Genomic DNA, 21,165 nt, shown 5'->3' on the forward strand with positions numbered 1-21,165 from the left:
CCATCAGCTAGTTTCACAATCAATGCAATGTCATCCATAGGAGGTTTACACCATTTCTCCTCCCAACATTGCTTGGTGACAATGCTCACTCCTGCACCACCATGTAGGATGGAGGTTACTTGAAGTTCATCGAAAGCTAGGGCCTGCACTTCTACATTAAGTTCATCTCCTTCAAAATATTGTCCTAACTTATTTACCTATAGAGTGGGTATGCCTACGGTTCTATCTAGTTCTATGGATCCTTCGTCATCCAACTTGTCTGGACTCCCTAGTTCCATTTGCTCCTCCATTCAAGCTCTAAGTCTCCTCTCCATCCAATATTTCAAATCCTTCCATATACTTGGGCTACCTTAAAGCAAGGTGCCAATGGGAATCTGGACTTGTGAAGACAGAAAGGAAGAAAGACCAACAATGTCTCTTGGAATGGGGGCGAACTCATGAATCTGACAATCCCTATTCATGCTTAGGCTTCTCTGAGTGTATGGTATAGGGATATGAACATTAATGTTAGATTTTCTTGGGTGGTCATCCCTCAGATTCTTAAGATAAGCAGCAACATAGGATCCAACAAAGTTGTTGTGTATTGGCTCAGTTTCAACATTTCGGGTGAGATCCTCAAAGAGTACCTAATGCTTAAGTCCTCAAAGAGTACCTAATGCTTAAGTCCTCTGTTTGGCTCATGGATTTCATTAATAGGTTTTATGCTAGGCATCAAAGGACTTCCAGATCATGAAGTGCCTGTCAAGGTTCCTCCTTCACTTGGACTTGACATTCTTTGACTAGGTCTTAAGCAGCCTTTAGCCTACTCTTCTCCTAGATTGGGTTCTGGAATTCAACCAACTTTTTGCAGATGATCAGGATCTATCTACTCCCTTTTTTGAGGGGCGAGTGGTAAAAAGTTCTTTATCCCATATGTTGAGTAAGATGACACATTTGTAGCTATCCCCTTATCGGGTCCACTTTGTATAGTGACATGGATGTCTCCCTTGCCGATCTTTGTGTCACTCGTGCTTGCTGCTTGCTCAGGAACCTCTTTAGAAGATAGGACCCTTGGTTGTTCAGGGGTTCCCTGCTTCTATGAAGTAGATGCTTCAGCAGCAGTGAGACAGCATGAGTAGTGGCTCTCCTCCTGCTTTGCATCTGTGTGACTGCATCATTCAGAGGCACTGTGTGGATGAAGCCATCCTACACACTTGCACTGGACCTAATTATATATATCCAATCACTAACCTATATTCCTTTAGGTCCAATGCAGTGGTAGCATTACATAGGTGCTCATTTAGAATACTTTTTACATCCCACCCTCGTGGTGTTGCTGTTGCGTGAGGTATGTAGGGTACATGTGCTCACCCTCCAACATATATGACTTAGGTGGAGGTGGAATACTTGGTTCACGTGGCTCAAAAACAATCTTGTTTAAGTCCTCCCTCGTGGTGTTGCAGTTGCGCGAGGTATATAGGGTGAGGTATATAGGGTACAAGTGCTCACCCTCCATCACATATGACTTAGGATTTGTGGAGGTGGGCTACTTGGTTTAGATGGCTCAAAAATAATGTTGTTAGTAGCCTCTCCCTCCTCACCTTCTTCAAAAAAAATTTGTCAAGGGAAACTAGTGAGCTGGGGTCACTCAACATAAATGAAGGTTGTGGGGTGGAAGGACTAGAGGTGGCATCAAGTACCCTAAAAATACCTTAGTGGGCCACTTCATGGCTAGGTTGAGGTTCATTGTCATGTGTAGGTGTGCTGGTAAAGCTAGTAGCACTGCCTAGGATTAGGTGGTAAAGCTTGTGATAAAGGCCTGGCTTGAGTAGCTCTTTGGTGGTAGCAATTGGATGTTTCATGGTTTTCCCATCTCTGGAAGTAAGCATAGTAGAGAGTTGGTCTAGGTCTCAAATGTGGACTAGTCCTAGCCTTGACCTATTCTCCATTGTTGGGTCATTTGTTGCTAATTACTCTACCTTCTATTGCCCTAAAGAGGTTTCCTTCACTTTCCTATTAGATTTTTGTGCTTGTGGTTTTAAAGGAAGCTTCAGAAGTGCCTTCATGCAATTCTTGGGATCAAGTTACCTTTTTTTAATTGTCTTCAAAATGCATGGCACTTCTAAAGCATTGCCCAAAGAGGTTTGTCCAAGAGTATATAGGGAAATATGTAAGGCCACATCTTCAAGTCCCTCTAGGAGTCAACCAATGAGTCCTTCATCAAATAGCTTGTCTCTATTATTATAGCAAGAGTGAAGATACCTCACCCCGTTGATACAGTCCCAGATGGATTCTCCTTCCTTTAGTCTCACATTATGCAGCTGTTTGACTGGACCCCATCGAGTTCCTTGTCTTGAATACCCTACTTTGAAGGCCTCTTTCAAGGAATCAAAGGTAGTCATGTCTTTTGTTTTTAGTGATCGAAACCACTAACCCACATTTCCATCAAGTGTGAGGCCAAAGGCACTCACCTTAATCTGAACTTCTACATGGCCAAATGCTTCATAAGTCTTGTTAAACATCTCTAGATGAGGAATGGGATCCCTTGCTCCATCAAACTTAGTAATAAGTTTGGAGATATGGGCCAGTTTGTTCCTTTTTGGTCTCGACAGCGGCGGCGGCAGTGGCATCGGCTACATGGGTACTAGTGGTACAATCCCCAAAGCTCCCTATTTCCATTTGCTAACCTCAACATTTCAAAGGTCAACCCTACAATAGCCAGAGCTCGTGCAAGTGGAGGTGCGGTAAGGTAGGAAAGAAAAGTCTAGAGGGCAATATCCCATCTGTGGGTCATGTCTCAGTGATTGCGAGTGTGCACTCTGTAGGGATCCGTATAGTATAATTTGGGGTATACCCCGAGAGGTGGGTAGTTATTATACATGGGTGCTATATGTTGGTTGGGGTGCTCTAGGTGGAGTCTCTCTCCTTGGTAGAAAGTTTCACGGACTGGGTTAACCAAGTCTCTACCTAGACATGGCACTAGTCTAGGTTCTTGAAATAAATCCACTAGCACGGTAGTCAATATAGCTCCATAAACCGTTGGATCGCATTGGATTAGGTTATCTAGGTCATGTCCCACCTCCGACCTTGGATCCATTGGGGGTGTGAGAGTTCTCTTTGGTTAGTGGTCCATGCTTTTTTCCTAGGGGTGGGGCTCTTTTGATTATGCATTTCCTAGGATCATGAAGTTCCTTATTATCAAGGCAAGACTTCTCTATGAATGTGTAGGGACCCTAGTGCTTACTATCGGGATAATTGTCTGTCCATACACTCGTGGGTTCTCAACCCACCTACCTCTAAGTCAGGGGGGGTAGGTTGTCCTATGCTAGGGTGCTTTTCACTTTCATTGGTGCTATCGAAGACCCATACTATTTGGCTCCATGTTGTGTTGATGACCGATGGGTCAAATCTAGCAAGAGTTTACACTTAGGAGGGTTCAGTATCATTAAATAATGGATTGTTTTACAACAATCTCCGTGAGCATAGGTGCATGAAGGTGCAGAATCACACTCTAGAATAGGGAGATTTTTCCCTCTGCTGGAAGTTAGAGAATGGCCATTCGTTCTCAAAGGAACCAAAAGATGTGACACAAAGTTAGGGGTTTCACTTTGGTCACTTCTTGAAGTTAGACGTACACCTGCATGAGACTACACCACATTCTCACATCCCTCCCTCTAAAGTAAGATGAAGATAAAGATATCAAAGTTAAGATCATAATTCATAGAAGGAAAGGCGATCAATGGATTGGGAGAAGCAAAGATTTTGGCTAATCTCACAACTCCAAATAAGAGGGTAATTCTTTGTTAGAAGAAAATCTTCCAGCTCAAAATTATGTGAACGGAGAAATAAGATGAGTGTTGGTATGGCTTATTGATGCGATTTGGGAAAAATATCTTCGATAAAGAGAAGGTATAAAGGTTTCAAAGATCAATTCGATACATGGGAAATGATCATTCCACAAAAAAAAAAAAAGAAATAACACATTTTAAGAGAGGTGTTGGACCGTTATGTTGATAAATAGAGGAAAATTGTTCTTTAATCAAAATGATGTATGAACATTAAATCACATAGATACATAGATCCTAAAGAGAGCTTCACACCTATATAAAAGTTTTGAAAACAGACAAGGGAGTCAAAAGTTATGCCCATTTTATTAGAGGGGTGAAAAACTATCAAAATGCCTTGAAAATAGAAATAAAGATAGAATTAAAAAAATTTATCCTTATGGCTTCACTAATACTGCATCGCATAGGTGGATAGAGCTTGAAGATATCTTCATGTCCATATATAAAAAATTTAGATTGGACACCGGAGAACAAAAAGTTATAGCCATTTTAGTGAGGGGTAAAAACTATGAAAACTGCACTCCTCTATTTCAATTGCACAAACACTCTTGCCTTATAACTTCTCAATGATTCAAAATAGAGAGAAATAGTATACCATTGCCCTTATTAGACTTGAGTTCTTGCTTGGGAGCATACTTTTAGGAAGACCTACATACAACATGTGTTTGAAGGGTATTAAAAAAACCATTTTCTTTGATATTGGCTTAATAAAATCACTCCTTATTCTTCATGAACTTATGGGTTTTTTTCAAAATGCCATTTAAAACCCCCTTATGTAAGTAGATTTTTGTAAATTTTTCTCAAAATCTTGGTTTAAAAAACCCCTTCTAACTATCGCACGTAATAGACTTACATATTTTTAAGTGAACCGCCCGAGGGTTCTTGATATCTTTTCACATTCTCACCTATCATTAAAACCATTGGTACCTCCAAAGGAAGGCAATAATAAGAAAAGAGTTACCTCAAGAAGTGCCTTTAAGGCCTCTAGTCTTTTATGGATCAATAACTCCTCAATATCCCTTACTTTGATTCATTGAAAAGAGAATAGACAAGGCATGGAGGTCTAATGCTAAAGCACAAGATGAAATTACTAGATTTAGGAGAAAATAAAAGAGGCAAAACTAAAAAGTAGAGCTAAAATGTAAGGATAGAGTAGCAGAGACACAAGAACGCACAAATGAGGAGGATTTCTCATTCAATCCCTTCTTTGAAAGTGAGAGGAGTGCTCCTTTTATAGATGGACGATCGCTTTGTTACAAATTATAAAAATAGACGTCTTCAACCCTCCATAACATAAGGCTGGATGTCACTATCAATTATCCTCGGGCGATAAGATCTAACTCCACTTTGAGCCCACATATAGGCCCCTCATGTACACATGTTGAAAGCATCCTTAGTCCATATAGGATTTATAGAAGGATTCTTGCATCCTTCCTCACTCCTCCACAGACTCTCCACATGCCATCCAGAATCTTAGCATGTGTTGCCATCTTATTTTAATAGAGTTCTAAGACATGTAGACATAAGATCCACTTTTATTTCCACATCACTAAAATAAAAAACTATACCAAATTATTCAAAGAGTATACTTGTGGTATTTACAATGTGCACATCGACGCATGAAATAAAACCTTGGGAAATAAAATTTATTAAAAGCTATGGTCGGGGTAGCCACCAAAATCCGTTACACCAACATTCCACTACCATTCCATTATAGGTGCTGTAATCTTCTTGAACAAGCTTCCACCTTATTATCATTGCAAAACCACAAAAATATATACGAAAGTTTAAATTTAAAGATATTAATTTTTCATGACACAATATGTTAGTATTGCCACGCCTAATATTAATGGTTAAGTTCAATGAAAGGGCTAATTTAACAAGATATATGTATTACATTGAGTATACATGTAAGCTAAGTAGGGTGTATGAGGATGATGATGGAGACAAAACTCAACAAATTAATGTATCACATCGAAATTTCTTATGGATTTTACCACTAAGGAGAAGGAGTCATGGAAGAATTTGAAGGAGAGATTCTTATGATGATGTTGGCAAAGTAGTGTGTAGCACTTTTCATTTACCTTCATGCCCACACCCACCAAAGCCAGTGAAATCTCTAGTGCCATAAAGAGGTGAAACAAGCTCAATGAAGGAATCCCAAATGACATGATATTAAATTTTTAGTAGATTTTTTTATTGAACTTTGGTATGGAAATGGGGTTCAAAGTGATGAGCTAAGAACCACTGTAAAAGATTGTAAGGTGTAAGAAGAATGTGTAAGAAGAAGAATGGAATAAACATTGAACAAGTATCAATAAGTAACAAATGACTATACCCACATGGAGCACCAAAGTAAGTAATAAAGTTCTTCACCAATATTAAATAATGTAGTATTTCTACTCGAAAGCCATATGCATTAATAGCTTTATTTAGGAATACTCATGCAATTTATAAAAAGTTATGGAGCATTCCCTTTGGCCATATTTGCTTTATTGGCCACCCTTATTTTATCTAACTGTAGGATAGAATTCTAGATTATAATCTCATGGCATAAGTGTTTCACGATACCTCATGGATCAAAAACTCTAACTCGATGTAGAGGTTAATATTTGCAACCAAGTTACAGGTCCACATAATGAAAAAATCAAGCAAAGAAGTATAGCAACATTTAACATAACAATAATGGATAGCTTCATACTACAATTACTGCTTGTAGCAACAAAATCATCATTTAATTCTTGGAAGATCGATATCTAACTAAAATCATTTTTCTATATGGTTTCTTGTTAGATAATCATGATGAATCAAAGGTAAGTATCAAGCTATCAAGTATCACATGAAGGGGAACAATTGGCTTGAAAAAGTATGCAAGGTATTTCAAAACTCAAAAAGATATATATATATATATATATATATATATATATAATATTCAATAAAGTATACAATGTTTTCAAGGATTTACACAAATGAAAGAGGAATACAATCATGCATGAGATCTTGCTAATTGATATTGAGAGGTGTCATTTTATAGAGGTAGGGGGAAGAGAGATTAGAAAGGATTTGGATTCAAAATGCTAAATTTTAAGGTTCAAAGTTACTCGCTTATTGAAAACAAGCATCTATTACGCAGGTCATTAAATCAGCTGGCTAGAAAACTATCGCTGCATTCGATGATGAAAGTAATGCCTTTATTGCCCGGCTGCGAAAGCCGGGACGGGGAACGACTTGAAGTGAATTTTGTCGGCGGCCACCTTGTCGACGGTGATCTCGCCGACGGGTGGCCACAGCATGAGCTCTTTGGCCTTCACCCCTTTCAGCTTCTTGATGCGCGCACGTCGTAGCTCACCAGCTTCTTCACCATCTTGAAGTCGTGCTCCACCTTCTTCTTCTGCTGGATCCACATGTACCCCGTCTCCTTCACGTAACCCATCTCCACCACCTCCTCCAGCGGCAGCAGCCCCTCCGGCAGCCCGCTCTCCTTCAGCAGCGCCACCGCCTGCTTCAGCGCCTCCTCGTGCCCCGTGTACACCACGGCTCCCTGCCTCTCCGCCGGCACCTGCGTCTCCATCCCTTTTTCTGCAAACTACGACAGCGGGTCGCAAAGTCATGTCACATCAGGGTCAGGTCGCATATCTCTCTCTCTCTCTCTCTCTCTCTCTCACTCTCTCACACACACACGCACACACACACGCGCGCACGCGCGCACACAAGGTCGTACCGAATGTATTCAGCAATAACCTCTAGCATTATCAAGACAAGCTTTGCGAGAGCAATGCATGTTGGGTTTTTGCCATAATCATTGAGAGTTTCAAGAATGTTTGTGCTCAACATGTCATACAAAGCAATAAAGAATTGGCATTTTCTGTATTGTGTGGATAGAAGGTAGTGTTAGACTCGAAGGATATGTACACAAAACATGAGTTATGTATACTCTGTTAAAAAATGAGAAGGATGTAGAGAGAGAGAGAGGGAGGATGAGAGAGTGCAGATGTATCCATTATTATCTTTGTACATGGCCATGTATTCATGCCATAAGTATGCACTAGTATAGCTTATATATTTTTAATTTTGGTCACTACTTAGTCATAGACGGATGTTATATACTTTATTATCATTTATATATATACACATAATCAGTGTGGTTTTGTGTTTATACCTTTTTATGAATTTTGTTTGTAGGTACATTCTATTATTTGTATTAACAAACTCTAATAGAAGAAACATGTATATTTACACGTACTTAAATTTTTTTGATCTTATAACCAATTAAATACATAGAATTAATAAGAATGATAAGACAACCTCCATGGAGAGTAATCGTCAATGCAAGCATTTGGCTGCACACATTGCGAATACATGCATATACATATGTCATATTGCACACGATCATAGATCAATGATAGCGTGATAAGAGAGTGAGAATGATTATGCAAGTGAGAAAGAGAGAGAGATAATTGTGTGCGTGTGTGTGTGTGTGCATGCGTGTGTGTGTGTGTGCATGTGTGTGTGTGTGTGTGTGTGTGTGAGAGAGAGAGAGAGAGAGAGAGAGAGAGAGAGAGATAGAGAGACAGAATATTACAAGCTACATCACATATAAAAATGATTGAATCCAGTGAGTCACTTAGCAACACAAGAAATGAGTCGCAAAGAGACACTTTAGATGGTACTATATTACAAAGGATTCACTTAAATACTATCACTTAGTGACACTAAAAGTGTTGCTAAAAATGTCTCTTTGTGACATGCTAGATACAACATTCTTATCGACACTTTCTAAGGGGCCCATAGTGTTTCTTCAGCTACCCACTAGAGCCTCCTCCTTATAGTGATTACCTCGCCTATTCCTCTTCTTACAAGGTGCATGTGTCATATTTTGTAATACATGCTTGTCTTTTTTAATATGGTCACAAGCATCTATAAAAAAGTGGCCTTGCTTTGTGCTTGATAGAAAAATATGGTGAACTCTAGGAATTTAAAGATGTACATTTTGAAAGCTAGATGAGTAAGTGTGAATAGAATCTCCTTGTATATAGATAAATTTTGACATTAAGCAACAGATAATCATTCCTTGTAGTGAATCAAGGCTTGTGAGCTCTCTATTGTCTACCTTCTTCTCTCTTGCATATAGTGGTTTGATTCATGCCTTGTGTTGATGGATGTTAGCATATCTAGAGGTGATACTTATTGGGATTTCTTTCTACTTAAAGTTTCTTCCATCCACCTTTTGCATATTGTGGTTTGATTCATGCCTTGTGTTGATGAAAATGATAATAATAGGTTTTCCTTTCTACGTAGAGTTTCTTCCATCCACCTCTCCAGAGTGGTTAGAGCCAAGTGATGACCTTTTCTTGCTTCCATCAAGAAGGCAAGATAGATTCTCTCTTCACACCCCCATCAACAAAGGAGGAGCTCTTTCATGTGATAACAAGGGAGATGTCATGAAGAAAAGCTAGTAGAGCTAGCATACCTTCTCCTCATTTGAATATTTATATATTAAGCATGAAGTGTTTTAATAGAAGATCCTTGTACATAGCTCAATTTTGACATTAAGAAATGGATATTCATATCCCATTGTAAATGAAGACTTGTGAGCTCTCTATTATCGTCCCTCTTCTCTTGCATTTATTATTTATTCCTTATGTTAAAGGGTGCTAGCATATCTAGGAGTGATTCTACTTAGATTTTCTTCGATCCACCTCTTAAGGGATTGGAGCAAAGTGGACATGGCCTTTTTGTGCTTCTAGATCAAGATAAGAAAAGCTCTCGTCTCACACTACATTAGCAATAAGGATTTCTTTGGTGTGACAACAAGGAGAGGACACATAGTAAATCTGGAATACACACAAATGAAAGTTCAACATGCGGCCCTTTTTGGCAAAGTCTCCAAGGTGCATGTATCAGTAAGGTAAGAGACTAAATTTAACAATAATGGTTAAGTTCAATGGAAGGGCTAATTTAAGAAGATACATTGATTACTTTAAGTAGACATGTGAGCTAAGTAGGGTGTATGAGGATGTTGATGGTGTGTGCTTGAATTTGGGAAGTGTCACTAGAAAAAGATAGTGGGTCCCATTAGAGATTTCTTTTGGAGAAATGGTAAATTTCTATCAAGTTTACTTATTGTAATAGAATGGATTCTACAATCAAGGAGAAAGAGTCATGGTGGAAGAATGAAGGAGAGATTATCATAACGATGAGGGCAAGTGGTGTTTATCACTTTTTGTTAACCTTCACACCCACCCAAAGCGCAATCTCTAGTGCCAAAAAGGGGTGAAACATGCTCAATAGAGGGAAACCGCAAATGATATGATATCAAGTTTCTAGAAGATTTGTTTGATTGACTTTAGTATGTCAATGAGGTTCAAAGTAAGCTATTGAATGAGCCAAGAACCATTGCAAAAAGATTGTAAGGTATAAGAAGAATGTATTAAACATTGAACAAGTATCAAATCAAGATACCCAAATGGAGCACCAAAATAACTTCACCAATACTAAATAATGTAGCATTGCTACTCCAAAGCCATATGAACTTAATAGCCTTTATTCAAGGAATATTCATACAATTTAGAAGAAAAAATTATGGAGCATTCACTTTGGTGATATTTGTTAAATTGCAAGCCTTAATTCTCCCAACTTTAGGATAGAATTCTTTATTACAAACTTAAGCACCATTACTATCAACCAACCGAGATGTATTTGACAAGAATGAATAATTATTTAATCCATGGCATAAGTGATTCAAGGTACCTCATGGATCACAAATCCCAACTCAATGTAGAGGTTAATATTTGCAACCAAGTTACTCCACATAATGAAAAAATCAAGCAAATAAGTAAAGCAACATTAAACATAACAATAATGGAGAGCGTTAGTGCTACCAAATGTTATTGCTTGTAATAATGTAAAGAATACAAAATGATCATTTAATTCTTGGAAGACCAATATCTAACTAAAATAATTTTTCCTATATGGTTTCTTGCTAGATAATCATGATGAATTAAAGGTAAGTATCAAGCTATAAGGTATCACATGGACGTAACAATTGACCTAAAAAAAGATGTAAGGTACTTGAGAACTCAAAAAGAGATATATATAATTACACAAATGAAAGAGGAATACAATAATTTATGAGATCTTGCTAATTGAGGTGTCATTTTATAGAGGTAGGGGCGAAGAGAGATTAGAGCATTCAAAATGCTAAATTTTAAGGTTGAGAGTTACTCGCTTATTGAAAACAAGCATCTATTACGCACGTTTTCGAAGGTCATTAAATCGACTGGCTAGAAAGCCTTTACTGCCCGGCTGCGAAAGCGACGACGGGGAACGTCTTGGTGATTCCGGCGAAGCTCTTGAAGTGAATTTTGTCGGCGGCCACCTTGTCGACGGTGATCTCGCCGACGGGTGGCCACAGCATGAGCTCTTTGGCCTTCACCCCTTTCAGCTTCTTGATGCGCCCGACCTCCACGAAGCCCGTGATCTGCACGTCGTAGCTCACCAGCTTCTTCACCATCTTGAAGTCGTGCTCCACCTTCTTCTTCTGCTGGATCCACATGTACCCCGTCTCCTTCACGTAACCCATCTCCACCACCTCCTCCAGCGGCAGCAGCCCCTCCGGCAGCCCGCTCTCCTTCAGCAGCGCCACCGCCTGCTTCAGCGCCTCCTCGTGCCCCGTGTACACCACGGCTCCCTGCCTCTCCGCCGGCACCTGCGTCTCCATCCCTTTTTCTGCAAACTACGACAGCGGGTCGCAAAGTCATGTCACATTAGGGTAAGGTCGCATATCTCTCTCTCTCTCTCTCTCTCTCTCTCTCTCACACACACACACACACACACGACTCATGTCAACACTAGCGTAATGTCTCATCTCTCTCTCTCTCATACACATACGCACAGCTATAATAATAAAGGATCCAAATTATCGTGCACGCACCCACACCCCCCCCCCCACACACACACACACACACACACACACGTACGTAAGGTCGTACCGAATGTATTCAGCAATAACCTCTAGCATTATCAAGACAAGCTTTACCTGTGCTGTGCCCACGTACTTAGATTTGAGAAGCCAGCCGCACAAGTATGGAAGCTCAAGAAAACGATGACAGAGGGCCCTTTTATGTATACCCCCACCTCCCTAGTGCTACAAAAGACTTGCCGGCAGGGGAGGACACTCCGAGGTTGGTGGGCTCCGTAGCCATATGTTCTTTTTGGGCTCCTATCTATGCCATTTGTTCAAAACGGGGTTTGGCGTTTTCACACACATCATATCAAGATTTGAATAGATACCAACATCGTTTTTTGGGATTAATTAGTTTATTTGTACATTAAAAATTTGTTGGACCTTAGGTTTTTGTTAAGGTTTCTGACCTCTACACCCAAGATTTGGAAGATTTATGTCATGATAATGATTTAAGAAATTGCATGGCCGCCTTTTTTGGGGGGGAACAATAATTGTTATGTATTTATAAACAATTGTCCTTTACAAAAAGATCCTCTTACAACATCCCCATAGCCCTAGCATTCCCCGTCCTTTGTTGAGAAGATCACATATCAAGTCCCAACTCTCATCCTTCCAAACAAATGAAGATTCTCCCCATATACTAAGTGAAAGCCTAGCTGCATTCATGCAATCAGAAGGATTTCTGAAGTGAAGCCCTTTGGAGTTTGTTCTTCAAATTAATCCCCCTTGGTCCAAATCTTTACTACAGGTCTTTTTCCCATAGGATTTTTAATTAGTGCCATCTATCCCACTCATTACCCTTCCTAATAGCCAGTCACCCCATGACTCCTTAGTTCCTAAGCTCTAACCCAGCCACTTGCCGAATTTGCTCCAAAACCCTCTAATTGCAAGGTAGTCCCCGAAAGCATGCTTCCCCTCTTCAATGATTGTTTCACATCTAGGGACAAATTCCCAACAGTAAAGTTTCTTTGAAGTAATTTGAACCCAAGAGGCAAGGCCAACAGACATACTCTCCAGAGAAATATTTGAGATTTTCTTAGGACATGGGACTCCCAAAATTAAGCTCCATCTCTTTTTCCACATGCTAAATCCCCAACTGACTTTCCAAATCCTATTGCAGTATCTAACAATAATGTCGCCTTGCTTATCTGCTCATATATAGCTTTAGTGGTTATTTTATCTAATTTGGCCCCATTAAACTAGGTCCAGTCATGTATCCAGGAATTTCCATTAAAGGCAATAGAAGTCCAGCCTTTCTCAAACTCTTCTAGCACAGAGTTCAGCACCCCCATCTCATTTTGCTAAATTCTAAAATCTTTTTCAATATGATGTAGATCTTTCCAACCTACCAGTGCATAATTCCATAGATCCCCTAGTCTTCTTATGCCCAAGTTATTTAATCTTCTAGATGTTATAACATTGAGTTGGTGGGCCACGGCCGCGGGGGGGGGGGGGGGGATTATATCTCTTAGTCCAGTAGACATTCAAATTGAAGAAGGAGTTCCCAGAGGCTCTAGTGCACCCATCCCATTCGATCAAACCCATCACCTCTTTCCAATTGAAGCATAAAAATCTGCAAAAGGGAGAGTTGGATATTTTTAGGGGCGCGGGGGGGGGGGGGGGGGGGGGGGGGGAAGACATCACCTTTTCCTTCTAATCCAGTCCCACCCATTTGCCCTTAAGTTGTACCTCAGATTCTTCCACCACCTCTCTGAGCATCCTGGTCCCAGATACCATCTTGATGCAAAATTTTTGGAAGGCTCATTGCAATCCTAGCCTTTGCATGAGTAGGCAAATGCAAAACCCCCAGTCCCCCTATTTCTTTAGGCATGCTAACTTGGTTCCAAGCTAGCCATGTAGGTACCATCTTGCAATCTTTACAATTTCTCTAGATAAAATCTCTAATTGGGGCAATAATCCTTTTTCCAATGGCATTTTCTAAATTCAATCACAAGATAGAGGAACATAATGTAGGCATTCAAAACTATGTTGATAATGGCCAACTTGTCATCATGAAATGACACTCTAACCCCTACCCATTTTTTAAGCTTACCATAAAATCTTTCAATAGCCCATTTAGTTAAATCCTTGTTAGTAACTCCCACCCCCAAGGGCCAGGTATCTAATGATTTGTCATCCTTTGATGACTTCACACCCCCATCTTTTCATATCAAAATTGTCCTCCTCTGTTAAGCTAATGATCCTAGATTTATGAATGCCGCATTTGGAGCTAGTGTCCTTAGCAAACAGCTACACTACCTGTAGGGCATTCCACACATTCTCATTCTCAGCTTTCAAGAATAGCACAAGGAATCATCAACAAAGCATTGAATTATCATATGCTCCCCATTCTTAAGTTTCAGTCCAGATATTATTCCTCTTTCTGTAGCATCCTCTAGAGTTACAAGGAGAGGGTGAGAGGCCACAGCAAATAACAGAGGGGCCAAAGGACAACCCTGCTTTACTGATCTTTTAATCTCAAATCCCCCAACCAATCTCCCATTGAGTTCAGCATCTTAAAGAAAGCTCCAGGCGTAAGTATAGATACATGTGGCAATTCTATTCCCAAAACCCAATTTCTCCAATACTCTTTTACTACAAAAGGCCAATGTACTCTATCATAGGCTTCCTCTAGATCAAGTTGAAGGATAACACATTCTTGGCTAGTCCTTTAAGCAATTTCCTTTCTTATCAATGTTGAAAAAATGTTATCATATATAGATAGATTCTTTTAATGAATCCATGTTGTTTTGTTGGAAATCACCTCTTGCAAAGATGGGCTAATCCTCAGTGCTATCACTTTGGCAATAATTTTATACACTACAGTAAGGAGATTAATAGGCCTCCAGTGAAAGTTGCTACAAGCAGTCTGTTTAGGAATTAGTTTAACCATTCTCTACCTCTGATCATCGTCCATGCTTCCTGTGGCAAAAGCCTTTTTGTAAGTGAACCATACCCAATCCTTCAGAGAGTCCCAGAAGGCTATTAAAATTTCTGCTGATAGTCCATCCCATCCTAGGGACTTCTCCTTACCCAGTTTTTGCCGAGCCTCCCAGCATTCATCCATCTCAATATCCCTCTCTAGCCACTTGGATCTATCAATTTGTATGCCTTTCTTGACCAGATCTAATAGCTTTGTTTCTGCCTAAAACCTATCATGTGAATCATCCTCTTGAGGCTTAGTGTGGTGCCTAATAATTCTACTCATTTTGGAGCAATCTAATCGATATCTCTCAATTCATGGCCTCTCTCATCTCTAACTTAACCATGTAGTTCCTTGCTCCCACTATCTTTGGTCAACCCAAACAAGTATCTAACTGGTCTTACATGTTCCCTGTATCTCTTTCCTAAGCTAGCTTATCATCCTCCATCCTTAGATGCTCTTGGCATTCCACATATTGGTCAATCTCCCCCTTTGATAAGTTTTCATTCTATCTCTTCTTGTGTAATGATTCCATTAGGTTCCCCCAATATTTCATCTCATGCCTTCTCTACAAGGCCCTTAATTTACCCACCCTTCTAATGATACTTTGCATTTTATTAGCAAACTTCCTCTAGGACCCCTCCCTTTCCCCTTTATTCTTCAACCTACTAATAGCCTTTTTCGCAAGAAAAATAAATAGTTCATCTTTCAGTAGAGCAGGTTGTTCACCCTTAATTTCCTCACAGGGAACTTTCCGAGTTCCTCCTCCCCCAAATTAGCTATCTGTCATCCCCACATGAAAGGCATGTGATTAGATAACACGGAGGAAGTTTAAACTTTAGCTAGGAATGTATGTGGTAACCAAGAGGCTTGATGACTAAAGAACACCCTATCGAGTCTAGAGGATGATCCAAAATATTGCAAGCTAAAGTAAGTATGTCCCAGATCAGATCCCCATGGCCCTATTTCCCAGCCAATTAGCCCCATCCTTCCTCTCAGTTGTTCCCATTTCTTTTTCTCTTGTCCCATCAAAACTGTACTACCCCTACACCTGTCTATCTTCTTCTCAACCTTGTTAAAATCCCCCATCATAATACAAGGACATTGAGCATCCAATCTAGCAATCCACTCCATCTCTCCTCTAATTTTATGGTTGTGAGCCCCATAAATATTAATGATCTGCATCCTCTCTTCTTCTAGCTAAACTTCAACAACCAAAATTTTGTTGATTAGCAATGATATTGGATTTTAGGTTTTTCTTGATAATAGTTATTACCCCACTGAATCTAGCTTTTAAACCCCCATACAACACTGCCTAGTCTCTAAAGCTTTAGGCTTCCTCCCTACTCCTATACCAAAGAGATTATGCTCTTGGATAGCCATTATAGATAAATCCCAATATTTTACCAACCCCCAAAAGTCTTAAAAAATTGTCTTATACTTGAACCCCTTGACATTCCAAGTGCATCCCTTAATCTTGTCATTCTATAGTTACAGTAGTTGGGACCATCTCAACCTCCAACTCTTCTTCACACCCTAGTTCTCCCTTTGTTCCTTGTTTGTTGCTTGAATCTCCCTCCATACAGTGTCTACTTGTTGCCAATGGAATTTCACTATCCTCCCCAAGAGGGTTGAGGGGATTGGAATATACAAGAGGACTCTGCCCTTCCATATATTTGCTCCCCCACCCGTTTTTCACCAATTTTGGTTAAGTTTTTCCTCGCCTGACCTTTGATTTGCCTCAGATTGCTCCCCCCTTAGACTTGTCTTTTAGCCTTGTCCAACATTTTTCTTCATGCTCTATTTATTCTATGGTTATCTTCCCTTTTCCCTTGTCCTCCTTGTCACCCTGATTGGTTAGTAGTTCCAGCTTTGCTCCCCCCATTTGAGCCTTCTTCGTTTGTTCTAGTATCATCCATATTCATTCTTTCCGACCCATAGTTTCTTGCTATGTGCCCCAATCCTCTGCATTTGAAGTAAGCCCCCAAATTTTAGCATCAGTTCCATTTTTCCTAGTTCTCCTAGGCTCATTTCTATTGTTTTGGGTGTTTCCACTAAAGTGTTCCAAGAAATGCACACCTTATTTGAATGTCAGTTGTTATCATCGTCCCTTCGCATGAATAACATAGGTCCCAATGCGCCTCGCCACGTCTTTCAACACAGGCCTCGGCCAAGGTGGCAGCCCAACTATATCCACCCATACAGGACATGCTTCCCTAAGATTTCTGTTGACTTTAAAGGAAAGGTCAAAGGGCATTACATGCACCCAACTATATCCACCCTTACAGGACATGCTTCCCTAAGACTTCTATTTAACATCAAAGGAAAGGGTCAAAGGGAATTGCATGCATTAACTTTGTGCCCAAAAAACAAAGGAGCCCTTGCAAGTCAGTGCGACCAAGAGGACCGACTAGCCTTTAATGAAGAACAAGTCAGCGCGCGATCGAGACGACTGACTGGCCTTTGATTGAGATGGCCAACTAGCCGTTGAAGAAACCCTTGCCAAGATAGAATACCCCGTCTTGCAGCCATTTTCCTAGCTTAGCCTTACTAGGTAGTTTCCCACTAGTACATAACACAATTACACTACACATGGAGAAAAGGCCAACCTATCTTCTAACCAGCTCAAGTGCGATATTGACACATACCTTGCCAACATGCTTGAAGTTTTCTTGGAGTTGTTGGGTTTGCAAGCATTCAACTATCCAGTCGTCTTGCCTACCACACCTATTAGCAATGCAGTCTTCCTCTTGATGCTCCCTCAGCCTCTTCATCTCATCCATGGCTTCCCAATCTCCCCATCCTCCATCTCTCACCTTGTCAAGATGATCCCAATCACCCACCATCTTTCGTCTCACCCATGCATACTGCACACACATGAATATTGTCGTCATACTAGGACACGTGTGTATTAACTACCAAGGATGCCCACACTTTGCCATCCTCTTCTCCCACTCTCCCCTTTTATAATCTTTGCATGGCCTTCTATCTCATGTCCCCCTAGTTCAAGTTGTTGATTAATATATGTGGCATACATGCACAACACAAAGGCCTCTCTCTCTCTCTCTCTCTCTCTCTCTCTCTCTCTCTCTCTCTCTCTCTCTCTCTCTCTCTCTCTCTCTCTCTCTCTCTCTCTCTCTCTCATTTTTTCTAGATGCATGGATGTGAGAAATCTTTCCCTCCCTCCCACTAACATTTGATCTGCTAGGCTCTCATTATGTTGTCTCTTTTATATACGTGCTAGATTTTCCTCTCTCCATGCTTAGACCTCTCTTTGTATCTCTCTCTATCTTTTTCTCCATTGCATGAGAGGTGATGGGGGGAGAAGAAGTGCCTGAGTTTTCTACTACACGCAAGAGGCAAAGCAAGGTGTCTCTCTTAGAGATAGGGTACAACCTTTTTATCATTAATTAATTAATGATAAAATCTCAATAAATTAATAAACTGCACCGAAGAAATTTTAATTAATATAAAAGAGTGAATAGGCACTATGACTAAATGTGGAAAGAGTCCCAATGCCATCATTTAGTTGTTTAAGTCATCGAGTTGAGTGTTTTGAATTCATAAAATTCTTCTTATATTTTATCTCCACCACTTGTTACAAATGTTTTCAGAAAAACCAATGACAACATATTGATGTTGCAAGCTCTATTGTTTTTAGAGAGAAGCTTTTCGTTTCTTATGAACTTTGCTATAACGATGATAGTACTTTGTTAGTTCTGCTTTTAGCACTCTATGGCACTTCAAATCTTCATGTTGACGATCATCTTTTGCTCTTACATGTGTGGGGACTCATTAACCACCTTCAATTTGTAGTGCTAGCAATGGAAGGTAGTTTCCCTTGTTGCTTCTGGGGTTAACAAAGCCTTTTTGGGTGATTTTGATGGTGAGATATGTAGGTCTACAAACTATAAATCCGGCTTATAGGCTCTGATACCAAATAGTTGGGTAAAAATGAATAGAATGGCTCTCCCCCACCCCTCTCTCTCTCTCTCTCTCTCTCTCTCTCACACACACACACACACACACACACACACACACACACACACACACACACATGGCAACATGATCCATAGGTAAACAATAAGAGAGGGGATGCATAATTATTGATAATTGCATTAAGAAGAACATGTTTACATTATTAATGTAGAGGTTATCACCCTTTCATGTGAAACCCATGACCTTTTACATCACCATACACGTGCATAAAAGTGCATCTTCATATCACTTAGGAACCATAGGATTGAACCTTATTGCATTTAATTTTCTATCCTTGGGGGCCTCACTCTTATCCTTTCTCTTACATTATGATGCATAGACAAAAAATTAGAGAAGAAGAAACGATTATAGATTATTGCATTGAGAAGAACACTATTACATTATGAATATAGAGGTAGTTGGTGGTTATCTCCATTTCATGTGAAACCCATGACCTTTCACATCACCCTACATGTGCATACAAGTGCACCTCTTTAAATCACTTTTATGAACTATACAAATAAACCTTATTACACTTTATTTTCTATCCTTAGCTCTAGGCAAAATTTATCATTACAAACACATCACACTTTGATTTTCTACATTAACTTCCTAACTATATGTGTACAAGGAGGCCTTATTTATACAGTCCCTCTCTCATAGAAGGCTCCAAGCCAAGATGAGGGCAACAGCCAAAGGGAACATGGATCAAAGGCTGCTAATAAAAGAGAAAGCTCAAGCTTCAACCTTGAAGAAAGAAACTAAAGAGCTTGAGATACATGTCCCGAAATTTGCAATATCTCGTTAAAGGTACAACAATAGCCCCTAAAAAGGCTATTCAAGAACAAGAGGTACAAAAGAAGAAGACATCAAATATTAATTGAAAAACATAGAAAGATCCCAAAAAACCTTGAAGGCTACCAACAAATAGGTAGAAATCTCAAGCTTTAACCTTAAAGCAAGCATCTAAACTTGAAGGCTACCAACAAATGGGTAAAAAGCTCAAGGTCAAGCTTTAACCTTAAAGCAAGCATCTAAAGAGGTTTAACCTTAAAGTAAGCAATAAAGAGCTTGAGGTGCATGCCCCAAAAGTTGTAATAGCCTACAAAAAGGCTAATCAAGAACCAGAGGTCCAAAATAAGAAGACCTGGAAGAGACCTTAACGAGCAGCAAAAATGTAATACATGATGTCAAGGACAATGACATTGTGACCATTTAAAGTGGTTGAGATGAGAGCTCTAAAGCCTCCTCCCTTGTAGAATTCATGAGATATCTCCCACTTAAACTATCTCTTCCCAAAGAAAGGAATCCCATTGATTATAAAAACCTTCCAAAGAAACTCAAGGAGTGTCCTAACCCTTGAAGAAAAAATAAAACAAGCCTAAGAACTTGTGAAGAAGATCCCCAACCCCATACCAAAGCTGATCATATAACCTCACAGCATGCCTAAGGCCTTGACCAAACCTATGACCATTCTCAAAAGGGATTAATCCATTTCTAGAGCCTTCGCCTCTAGAACCAATTCAACCAAGCCCGACATTGCTAGAAACCATGAGAGGGAGGACAAAGTGGGAGGTGAAAGGTAGCCTTCCATGGGTTATCATAGTCACCCTAATATTTTCTATGAGTGATTGGTGATAGCTTTATTTCATCCCCTTCAAAGACACGGCCTCCCAAGGAAGTATCAGTGCACATCCCTTACACTTTGGCAAGTCCAAGCCCACCTCTGAGCGAGTACAAACAAAGTGAGGGCTAATATCACCTATGGGACATAGTAGGCCTTACAACCTTCTTTTCCTAAAAAGTTTGAGTCGTACTAATGAGTTCTCTTTTACAAGGGAATTATCATCTTTAGAGAGGCTTACCTGAATAAATAAATGGGAGCCTACATAACATAACACCTAAGCCTGAAGAGGAGAAGGATGAGTTGGCCCACATAAGAGTACTCTCTTTCCATAACCCAAACCAAAGAATAGCCAAAAAGTGCCCATGAACAAGCAACAAGCTGGGACACTACTTTGAAAGTGAGAAAGTGAACGTTGTGTTACCTATCGTTTAAAGGAATGATGGTCTATGTAATCACCAAAGGATTGTTAGGAGAGAACTTGGGAAGCCCACCACTAGTAGGCACCAGCATTGTGGCCAATTTTGCTGACAAAGAATACAACCAAACCCTTAGGTGTCCTATAAGATGCAAAGATTAAGAACTTTAAACTAAGTTTCCACCACACATTTGTGGTGATGGATTTCTAGATGCCATGATCCTCATAAGACCTTACATGAGAGAACTTGGGAAGCCCACCACTAGTAGGCACCAGCATCGTGGCCAATTTTGCTGACAAGAATACAACCAAACCCTTAGGTGTCCTATAAGATGCAAAGATTAAGAACTTTAAACTAAGTTTCCACCACACATTTGTGGTGATGGATTTCTAGATGCCATGATCCTCATAAGACCTTACATGAGAGAAGCA

At 40.0% G+C, this 21,165-nt stretch overlaps 1 protein-coding gene and 1 pseudogene across 1 annotated transcript; both read right to left on the reverse strand.

Annotated features, from left to right (window-relative positions):
- Positions 1-7,015: 7,015 nt before the first annotated feature.
- On the reverse strand, positions 7,016-7,409 carry LOC147634669 (uncharacterized; annotated as a pseudogene).
- A 3,486-nt stretch (positions 7,410-10,895) lies between these two features.
- LOC147634670 (uncharacterized) lies at positions 10,896-11,962 on the reverse strand. The gene is made up of 2 exons (XM_086803397.1): positions 11,863-11,962; positions 10,896-11,559 (listed from the first exon to the last, which is right to left on the reverse strand). The coding sequence occupies exon 2, from the start codon at positions 11,542-11,544 to the stop codon at positions 11,119-11,121; it is 426 nt and encodes a 141-aa protein (XP_086659523.1). The 5' UTR covers positions 11,545-11,559; positions 11,863-11,962; the 3' UTR covers positions 10,896-11,118.
- Positions 11,963-21,165: the final 9,203 nt, after the last annotated feature.

The sequence above is a fragment of the Cibotium barometz genome, chromosome 10, assembly GCF_041138505.1.
Source record: "Cibotium barometz isolate CiBa-2024 chromosome 10, ASM4113850v1, whole genome shotgun sequence".
NCBI classification, from domain to species: domain Eukaryota; kingdom Viridiplantae; phylum Streptophyta; class Polypodiopsida; order Cyatheales; family Cibotiaceae; genus Cibotium; species Cibotium barometz.